This window comes from Dendrobium catenatum, unplaced genomic scaffold (assembly GCF_001605985.2).
Source record: "Dendrobium catenatum unplaced genomic scaffold, ASM160598v2 fragScaff_scaffold_1456, whole genome shotgun sequence".
NCBI classification, from domain to species: Eukaryota; Viridiplantae; Streptophyta; class Magnoliopsida; order Asparagales; family Orchidaceae; genus Dendrobium; species Dendrobium catenatum.
The window spans coordinates 427303-438521 of record NW_021319918.1 but is presented as its reverse complement, the minus strand read 5'-3'; the positions used below and the strand labels follow the sequence as shown (position 1 = coordinate 438521).

General features: G+C 37.0%; 1 protein-coding gene across 1 annotated transcript in view; it reads right to left on the bottom strand.

The window, feature by feature from the left end:
* Positions 1-221: 221 nt before the first annotated feature.
* LOC110096025 (ATP-dependent RNA helicase DBP5-like) overlaps positions 222-11219 on the bottom strand; it is a 28934-nt gene continuing 17936 nt past the window's right edge. Inside the window, exon 9 of the mRNA XM_028700144.1 lies at positions 222-365. Within this exon, the coding sequence (XP_028555977.1) occupies positions 222-365 (144 nt within the window). The remainder of the gene's footprint in view (positions 366-11219) is intronic.

Here is an 11219-nt window from a genome sequence, read left to right as displayed (position 1 = left end):
TGAATTCCATAATCTATAACAAAAATTTTCAAACGCAGAGAACGAAGCTTGATTATCGCTAGGCTTAGAAGGAGAAATTCCATAAGCCTTATAACAGGGAAGTTTTTTACAATACAAAGTCACAAGCAATGCCCTTTCCTTATCTTCAACCTGAAAACTTCCTTCGGAACATTCTCCACATAAATCTTTATCACTGATGCCTGAAGATAGCCTCTTTTTATTCATCGGCCCAGGTAACGAAACCAGATTTTTGGCCGCATTGAATCGTTCTCAAAGCCATGATCAACTTCTACTCTAATGGAGATTGGACCGTCGGGAGGGACCGCCGTGACCAGCGGCCTGACTTCTACACCAGCATCTCCTACCTAAAATGGCGGAGTAGATGACGGAAACACGCGGAATAACAAATTTTTGAAAAAACGGGAGCTTCTCTCTCTGCGCTAGATGTGATATGGCAAAAAAAGAATATTTTTTGAACGAGATTTTTTTGAAGACTCAGAAGCCTTGCTTTTAAACGTTAGATGCTATAAAAATGAAGATATTTCACACTTTTCACTATCACCGCTTTAGAACTTTATGCTTGGTTTTTTTAACAGGTTGTGCATTAGGATATTATTAATGATAAACTCTTATTTTTGTCAAGAGATCCAAATATTGCTCTTATCGAGATGTGCAATATGGGTGGTTAGAATAGGGTTAAAAGAGTTTTGGGTAAAGTATAGAAATATTGTATTTTGAAACATATTATAAGTGTATGAGGAAACAACGAGCACAAATATCAGCGTGTGTCTATGCTCGGGTTTTGAAAACTATTTATGAGTAAAATGCAAATTGTTGCACATATTAAGGATTGGTGTATAAACCGAGCACAAATATCCTGGGATACCTAGGTTTGAAAACTGGGTGGAATTAAATGTGGTTAAATAAGGATTGTTAACATGTTTCGATATACTATGGAAAGTTTTATGGCTAATAAGAATTTTGGTGTTTTGGCTCTGTTTATAGGGACAAAGATTAGATTCCGCGACAAGGCAACTTGATGACTTAAAGAGTCCTTGCCTGATTCAGTTTTGAACAGGAATCAGTTTTGGTTATGATAACATAATAAAGTCGTTGATATATGGAGGAATAGTAATGGTGTAATGCTTTGTGTATGGGCTCTTTAATCAGACGCGGGTCGTCTAGAGTTGTGAATGATTCTGGTGTAAAGTTGGAAATCCAGTATATTGGACATTTGACAATTTTGGAGATATGAATGTGCCATTTTGACTATCAGCAATTACTACGAAATGGAAGGGGATTGCAAAGGGAGGAGCTGGAAGCGGCATAATAATTGTTTATGTAGTGCTCTTTGGAACTTATAGCAGGATGGTTAAGGCTTGGAATGGGTTTACTGGAGGTCATGTTGAATGTTAGAAGGTAAGAATGAGAATTTTTTTGCAGCATAATGCATAACACTTTGAGCGAGCCTTATGGTTTTTCCTGATATCCGAACATGCTTGCTATTGCTTAACCTTGATAAAGATGAAGAAAGGCTGTGCATAAAATATTTTGATGTAAATTGCTTATGTCAAACTTTTTGATATTAAGAGTGGATTTGGAAGCAATCAATCTAATTTGAAAGATTTAGAAGTAATAATATTGTCTAATTAGTTGAAAATCGTATTTAGGGACGCTGAAAATGTATACATAAATAAATTTTAAAAATGAAATTGCAAATTTTGGTATATTTGAGTGAGGGTTTTGAATCGGAATGTTCTTACGTATTAACATAGGTTGGTTTTTTAAATATTATGATTTAGACTTTTTTTGCCGTTGGCTTTATGATAATTTTTTTTGATTTTACGGAAGACATAAAGAGATGAAATAAAGTCGTCCAGACAATTTAACAGAGTAGCCTCTCTTAGGGACACGCTAACACTATATGATCACTTTCTAAGTCAAAATAAAATGTGTAATTGGATCTGAGTGTAATGACTATTGCTTTGGTGAAAAACTCATAATGTATTGTATATATGTTGGTATACTATTATTTTATATATATAAGTAGTACTACTTATGGGTTGGCAGAAGTACTGATGATTCATTGAATGAGCTGTATAGTTAGTCCTTGTAAAGACTTTTCGCTCGTAAATTGGAGCATTCAGTATTATGAAAAGACTAGAAATGAATTAAAAAAGTAATACTAGGCTTGTGATGATATGGGTTGGCTAGATAGGGGTGTCAAGAATGAGAGACAGTCTTTAAAGATTATTTATGAAAGTTGTTCAAACTTATCAGTGGCATTGGGCTCATTTGTTATGGGTGTTGCTATGTTTTTGAACTAGTAATCAGTCTTGACATCCCAAAAATTAGGGCTCTAGAGAAATTTAAAAGTTCGGAGTTGATCTAATTTATTTGTTAGGTTAAAATAAAGAATAGGGTTTGGCCATGCCACTTGTTGACTCGATACTTGGCACTTAAACGTACCGCCACAAAAATAGCGCCCAAAATATTCTAGCGACAACGTGAATTGGCGGTCGATCGGGCGAGCACATATCACTCACTAAAGTGCGGAAACAAAACATAATATTTACCGAAGTTCGCTAAAAAACGATCTGTGCCGTTTGCGATAGACACATACAATAGCTTGAAGAGTGCACGCCTTCTATATGTGGTCCAATTATTAGAGTTTTCGAAGCCACAAAGAACATGAATATAGTATATGCGAAGGTCCTAAATTCACAAATTAAAAGAAAAATAAATATGGTAATTTGGCTTTGGTATACTTACCGCGGACGCAATAGATGGATAAGATGGAATGTCTCCTCTGTTTGGTTCTCACTTACCTAGAAAATCTAATCTGGAAAGTTGATATGATCTTTACAGAAAAACCTATCAACGCGTTTGAGAGAGTTGTAATGTTTACGCAGTGCTCTAAGTCAACGACCCAGATTTATACTCTTCAAATAGGGCATGCACCTACACACGCCTGAGATTTGATATGTATAAAAGATTCTATTCTCCGACTTGGAGCACACATTGATAGAACTGAAAGAAATCAAATTGTGGCGTCTGAAGAAAAGTACCACGCCCAGCTTTTTTCATAAATGTTTGTTATAATTAGATAAACTGATGCCAATGGTATGGTACACACGTCTGTGACGAATGAGTTTTAGTAGCTTGTTTGATAGGAAGGTTATGATGAAATACTAGGAACTTAAATCCTAGAAATACGCAGTCCCAAACTTGCCAATTCAACCAAATGTTGTTCCGTCCATACAAGTCTCTCTAGAAGGACATGATGATTTCGGAAATTGAACAGCAAGTTGATTGAAGAAAGATGGGAACAAAATTAATTGAAGCTGGTGTTTATCCGAGGGAAAAATCGCCTGCTTGGTTAGCCAGCTGTTGTCCCCTTTAAAAAAAGAATGGACAGATTCGCGTATGTGTTGACTTGTTTTTAGAGTTTGAATAAAGCATCGTTCCTACAAGATCGAGTTCCATTGCCATGCCCTTGAACTCAATGAATTGATATTAGCTTGTCTTCTCATGGTCCTACATTTTCCTTTATGGAGGTCCTCGGGTATAGACTAACCATAAATAAAATGGCCCCTAGGAGGCACGAGCAATAATCATTCTGCTTTTGAGACATACTCTATTATTGTGCATTAGTATTCTGTTTCATAAGAACTTTTCCATTAAAAGGTGAATGCTTTTGGGCCTTAAGAATGCGGTTTCATTGCGACTATCCAACATGCTAAATGACCAGAAATCTTTGATGGAACTATTCTTATGACAATGTTGATATGCTGGCTAAACTCGATGAATCTCGTGGTCAAAAGCAAAGAAAGAGACGATCATCTGTTTGATTTAAGGGTTTGTAATTTGAACACAGGCTTTCGTCGTACGGCTAACCTCAAGATGGAAGTCCTTGAAATGGCTTTTGGGGTAACTCAGGGAAGTTTCTTGGGTTTGTTGTGAACTTAATAAACGACATAGAGGGGGTGAATTGTACAAAAGTTTTCTTTAATAAAAAATTACCCTAAACATGAGTTCTAATTTTTTGTTGTTTTTTGAAATATTAAAATAAAGATCCAATCGCAATTTTTGCTTTATCAAAAAAACCACGTGCAATATGATATGAAAAATTAAAAAGTGCAAGCAAAAAAGTAACAATGATAAAGAACGAACACATTTAGATCTACTCAAGATTTTTAGTAGTGTTCGGTCAAAATAATATGACCTCACCGTCCACTCCCCGGGTCCTCCACTCGGCGGGATTTTCACTAAAAAATAGTCTCTCCTTTTCGCCCCCTTTTGGCAAGGCGGAGAAGCCCCTGTACAAACCTCCTTTCACGGCAAACCCGGCGTGGCGGAAGACCAAACTCTGTTTTTCGCCCTCCTGGCCGCGGCAAGAACTTCTCGTTTTTATCTCCCTCTCTGGAGAAGGCAGAGAACTCGAGTAACGGTGCAACGAGCCTTTCCCTTTGGAGATTCCTCCCTCAATCCTTCTCGGTGGCCACAGGAGGAGCAAGGTGCCAGCGAGTTCTTGGGAGGCACCGTTGTGATCTCGCCTCACACGCTCCTTCTCCCTCACAGAATAGTGGAGCCTTTTTTTTTGTACAGACTGTTGTTTATTAACGCTCACCTCCATCCTTCCTCTCAACGCTCAAGAATTTCTCTTGAGTTTCTCCCTTGGAATCCCTCTCTAATCACAGTTCACGAGGCCTCTCTAAAATCTTACCCAAAAAAGAACTTTGATTGGCATATTAAAAAAGGCTCCAAAAAGCTCTGAATTCAAAATTAGCCGTTACTGCGTTTCGTATCAGTACGATTCATCATCGTATAGTACGATCTTACAATATACAGCCCGTCGTCCTGGTACGAAGGTGTACGAACAGTACAAAAACAATTCGTCTGTAACGATATAACAATATCGTACGGTACGATTCAACACATACTATTCGTCAAGGACGATGGTCCGGACGATCGGATGTCGTCTCTGTTCATCACGTAATGGTCGATTGACATCGGTACATGTACGATGTGACAAAAACCAGAGATGTACCGGACGATATCCGGGACGATCATACTTCGTCTCTGTTTCATCGTATGGGTACGATCAAGTTCGTACAGTACGATGTTCAAATTTCAATTAGCCTTGATTACGTGCACTACTCAGCGGGTTAGATTTAAAGTAAGTTTTAAAACCAAATAACGTTTCATACGAACTATTCGTCCACATGTACGATGTGGCAAATCTCAATTAACGCCTTGATTACGTGGCACTAATCAACGTGTTAATTTAAGTAGTAATCTTAATACTGATCGTACAGTACGACAAGTTCGTCACAGCTACGAACGGCGCAAAAATCATTCACTTAAATTAAGTCACGGCTAGGGTTTTTGGATCTGAACACATCGTACAGTACGAAGTACTTTCGACCGTACGATCATTCACAGATTTTGCCGCACAAAGCCTGGATCGTCACGGTACGAAATAACATGCGTACAGTAACGGATCTCCAGAGAAGAATTTTACTTATAGTTTTCAGTTAAAAAAAAAATATTCTCCCCTGTGTTGTGTGCCATGGTTGCGTCTTCACTACTCTTCGCTTTTGTGGCCAGACTCAATAAAGTAAAAATACAATTAAATGGAAAAATACAATTTTTGACTGCGTATCCTAATCTACCACGGTCTTGAGTCTTCCTTTCTTTGCCTTGAGTCACTTGTGATCTTCCTGAATGTTAGTGCTCCAATGGAAAATAACAAATAAAATAATAAGCAAACTGAAAAGCCAGTTCCAAGTCAGCGTCATTATTCCTGGCATCATGTCAAAATCTCAAACTTCGGGGTCATGGGTTTGCAACAATCTCCCTTTTTTTGATGATGTCAAATAATTTGTTGTAAGTAAGAAAGATAGTATTTCTTTTGTTTTTTTTTTTATTATTTTTTTGTTTTGGTTTTTTTTTTTTAATTTTTGTAATAATTTTTTTTAAAAAAAAAATTAAACACAGAAGGGGAAGAGAGAAAAAAAAAACTACAAGCCGGTAAGGAAACGAACGACAAAAGAAAACTGTATTGTAGATAAAAAAGGCATTACCCAACTTCCTCCCCCTTTTGACGCACAAATAGGAGGAGCACTAAAAGCTCAAAGCAGAAAAAAATAGAAAAGACTACAATGCATACAATAACAATTCTAGTCAGATCGGGTCGCTGATCAGGTGGAGGTGGATGGTGGATTTGGCTTGAATTCTGCCTATATGGTGGACCGCTGAGAATTTGTGATAGTCGTACAGTCCAATCGATATAGAATCGTACAGTACGATCGAACATCAGTTGAAATTTTGGTGTGGTGAGTTGTGTGGTGATCAGGAGCACCCTAAAGATTTTTTTTTTTTTTTTTTTTTTTTTTTTTTTATGCTTTATATTTATGACACCCATAATCTAGTCTTCAAGGTACTAAAAGGGTCAACACGCTAATGGGTTTTGTGAATATTGTTGGGCCAATTGATCTTCTGTAAGCGACGTGATGGTAATTCTATAATCTCCCTTAGCCGTGATCTCTAAGTGAACATGATGTCTAATGCTCTATGTGTTTTGTTCGGGGGTGCTGAATTGGGTTCGTTAGAGATACAAATTTGCACTGTGTTGTCGCAGCACAGATGGAGTATGGTTCCAACATGGTATTGTCCAAAGATCAAGAATTTGTTGTGTTTTCCATAGTACCTCTTGTGCAACCCAACTTCCGTACTGCCTCGTGATTTGAGTAGTGTCGGCCATAATTCTGCTCGGCTCTGTGGAAAGTGGCTACTCGAGTTTTTGCTTCCTACTCGGAGCCAAGAAACTATGATTGTCGATGAATGACAGGTACCTTAGAGGTGCCTTCTTTTCTATGCTATCCTACATCCTGCAAGTCAGAATCTTGAGTACCAACCAAGGATTCTTACAAAGGAGTGCGGTGGCCTGGGATCAAATTCCTAAGTTTGGTGTGGCTAGTAGATATCTAAGAATTCTTTTAACAGCAGTTAGGCTGAGACTCTTTAGGACGGCTTGGAAAAGGGCACAAGGCATACAACTAAACACGATGATGTCCGGTCTCTGGCAGTCAAGTAAAGAATGATCCAATATTCCTGCTATAATTTTTTTCTGATCTACTGATTTTCGCACTAGGATCCTTATCTAATTGGATTGTCGAACTCATTGGGCGATGGTTTCATATGGGTCTGGGTTTTTTGCACTAATCCATATTCATATTTCATTTAAATATCTCTTTAATGTACTTTGATTGGCTAAGAAAGGTTCCATTCTCCATTTGTTTTCACACTAAAGCCAAGAAAGTAGTTAAGCTCTCGCCTCATGCTCATTTCAACTCATTACTCATTGTTTTTGAAAATTCAATATCGCATAAATTTTTTATTTCAGAGGATTCCAAACAAGATGTCATCTACATATATTTGAACAATGAGGGATTGGTTTTCATCTCAAGTAGTTTCTTCAACATTTCCTCCATTGCGGTGAACTTCCCCTCCAACCTTTCATTGTTGGAGGTGATTTGATTTTGAAGGTTCAAGAATCTTTCCTCCAAATCGGCTTTCAATTGGCCGACTTTGCCTTCCAAGATGTCAACCTTCTTTCCGGCCATCTTTCTTCCCAATGGATCTCAAAAATATCACTTCCGGAAGCCAAAAGCTCGCTGAAAAATCAGGATTTCAGCCGCCTAAGGTCCCAAAAACGATGCTCTTATACCAATTTGATATGAAACACTTGGATTTCCAAGTGTTTCTCACCAAAACCAAGTAGATCCAATATAAAACTGCTGTCCACAACAGAAAAACATCCAAAAACAGTAGGAAAGCAGGGAAAAACTGCAGAAAAATCAGAGAAAAAACTTGTATTTTACTAGTAGTTGCAAGGAAAATAGCAAAGATACAATTGATCCTCAATTCGAGAGGAGGATCGATCTCTCCCAAATCTCTAGACGCCGCTAGAGCCCAAAGAAAACCTAAATCTACGAGATCTCAAATTTCAGCCAAATTACATATGCCCAAACCCTAGGAAAAACATCTATTTAATGCATACAAATCAAAAGGAATTCCCTAAACAATCCCTACATTCAAATTTCTCTCTGAAACCCCCCAAAAATCCTTCCTAAAACGCTCTATATGAGCGGTCGGCCGCTCGTTCTAGCGGAAATCTCCGCCTGTTCTACGATTCCGCCCGTGAACCGGTCCCGCCTGGACCGGCTGGACCGGTCCAGTGGACTGGTCTAACAAGTTATTTATAAGCTGATTTCTGAGGAACATAATGAGTCCATTTCACCTACCTCACCATAATGCGATCCATCAAAAGTCCTTACGACCCTTTCCTCTTATGCAATCAATATCTACAAGAGATAAACATAACGTGTAAATATCACTAGTCCCCATATAAACTTCCTAAATCCTTAATATATGTTAATAAAGAACTCAACCCTATGTCATGACCCGGCCCGGTTAGCTCACAAGTGCGAGGCGGGAACGAAAGTCAAACAGTAAAAAATAATAACTTTCGCATTTCAACATACACAACATCTTCATATCATAAGAAAGAGCCACCAAAAATAAAAGCAAGAGAAAATTTTCTTTCTATGCATCCATCAATAAAACCATTCTAACATAAAGCTTACAAAATATAAAAGGTGTCCAAAATCATTCCCTTACATTTCATCTCTAATGCTTCTATTCAAAACATCAAAAACAAAAGACAAAACCTGTCGCCCGTCGTCTCCCTAAACCCATTATCCTTTACCAGATCCTCCTAAAAAGTGTTCCACAACAAGGGTGAGTCACAACTCAATAGGTATAAATGACATTCAAATATATTTAGATACAAGAGAAGAAACTACAACATGTTTTTATATCTCAATAAAAGAATAATCAACATATTACTATATTTGTCTAAGGTGATACATGTCTTTACTTCAACCTTTAAGGTCTCATTCATTCATAATCTTTCAATTCTTCCTCTTAAAACATTCATGCCTCATATGCATATAACATAAAGATGCGATGTTCATAATATCTTAATATTTATATATAACACTCGTCTCATAAGTATCATTTGTACTGATCAGGTATATAAAATTGGTCATTCCTTTACCATTTGGTTCAAAAGAATCCCCTTTACCATTTGGCTCAAAAAAGCATCATTATCATTGCTCAAAAGAGCTCATTTATCATTTGATACTTCCGCATCAACATGAACATGCACATAATTCTTACATATTCATAGGAGAGGCTTATGTAAAATATTCAAGTGTATGTTTTCATATGGAAATACATGTTTGCTATAATCATATGTATAATTACATGTGAAGAGAAAACATGTGTAGTATATGTAAAGAAAGAAGCATGAAATTCATCATTGAGTTCTAATATTGCATAAAATGACTTTACTTTTACATCAAGTGATCATGAGCTTATATAAGGAAACATACTAGTCATAATGATATCATAAAGAGCATTAAAAAAAGAATGTCATTTCTATGTATTTCATGTAAAGAGCTTTTCTAAATTTAAAAGAAGTCTATTTCACCTACCTCACCACAATGCGATCCTCCAAAAGTCCTTACGCCCCTTTCCTCTTAAGCAATCAATATCTACAAGAGACAAACATAACGTGTAAATATCATTAGTCCCCATATAAACTTCCTAAATCCTTAATATATATTAATAAAGAACTCAACCCTATGTCATGCCCATTTTTTTATTTAAACCCCTCCTACCATTTCAAGACATCCCTCATTCCCATTCTCTCAAATAGGATTTAGTCATAAATTTTAGATTTTATGCATGCAAACATCTCTCCCTACACTCAAATAATAATTAAAATATAATTAATTTTCAAATTATATTAAATCAAAATTTAGAAAAGCTTGTATTTCAAGTAAAAGCCCTAATTTTGTCACTAAAACCCTTCCCAAAACCATTTAGAACCATAAGGATAAAAAATTCCATGATTAGGGAAAAACCCTAAATTTTGAAACTTAAAATTTCCACAACCTTAAATTAATTTTCAATTAGAGACTCTTATGCCATTAGGAACTACTTTTGTGAAAGCATCTCCAAAGAAAAACAAAATTGAGAGAAACCCTAATTTCCAAAATTCACATTTTTCTTGAAAAAAACTCATATTTGGGTTTAAAAACATCCCCTTACCCTTCCCTAAACTTATCTCAAAGAAAACTTAAGTTTTTCTCAAAACCCTAATTTCTTCCCTTAGAGAAAACTCAATGGAAAGAAGAGCTCAAGAAAACAACTTACCCTAGCCTTCCTCATAAGTTCCCTTCAATTCCCCTCGCAAAATGTCACCGGTAACCGCCTCTAGGATCGCCGGAGTCGCCTCCTACCCGATGCCCCTCCTTCTCTCGTTCGGTTCGGGCCGCAAGCAAGAATGGGGACCGAAACATTCGGTCCCGTATTTATAGTGAGATCCTTTTATTAAAAGCCTAATTACCTAAAAGCCCTTACTTAAAACTCATCCCTATTCAAATGACATCAAGGGCAAAGTTGTCATAAAGAGCTTTCCGAAAATATTAACTCCCAAAATACTTAAAATCCAATATAGGTTCTATACATCGATTCGCTCAGAATTCTGTGCACTATTTATAAAATTTATTGCGCCGAATTCCGACAACTTTGAAAAAATTCACTTAAAACTCGATGCGACGCATCGAAAAGCGTGCAAGGTCTAAAACGGCATTTTTTGCGGGTTTTACATAAAGGGTATTCCTATCTTTCCTGATCAAGATGGGGATCAGATGGAACTCAAATTCAAATGTTCAGGTAAATCTCTATCTGCTTTAATATTTTAGAAATTGAATGCGAATGGAGTTGAAGATCTCCATTGGCGTTGGAGAAGAGGTCTGAAGCTTAGGCCTCGGGTAGACTTATTTTGGTGGAGACTATCTATTAATGCTATTCCTTCAAATGAGTTTTTGATGTTTAGAAGGCTGTCTAGGAATAATGAATGTCCTAAAGGGTGTTAGGTTGAGGAGAATGCTGAGCATATTGCGGTTAGTTGTATGAAGTTGTTGCAAGTTTTCAATATTCTTAGGAGTTGGGGGTTCACGATCCCGATTTTTTCATCTATTCAAGATTGTTTTTAGGGTTTGAGAAGCTTGGCAGACTCAAGACCTTTCATTGGGAATGTATATTGCTCTGCAGTTTTCTTAAGCTGGAAGAGTAGAAACAAG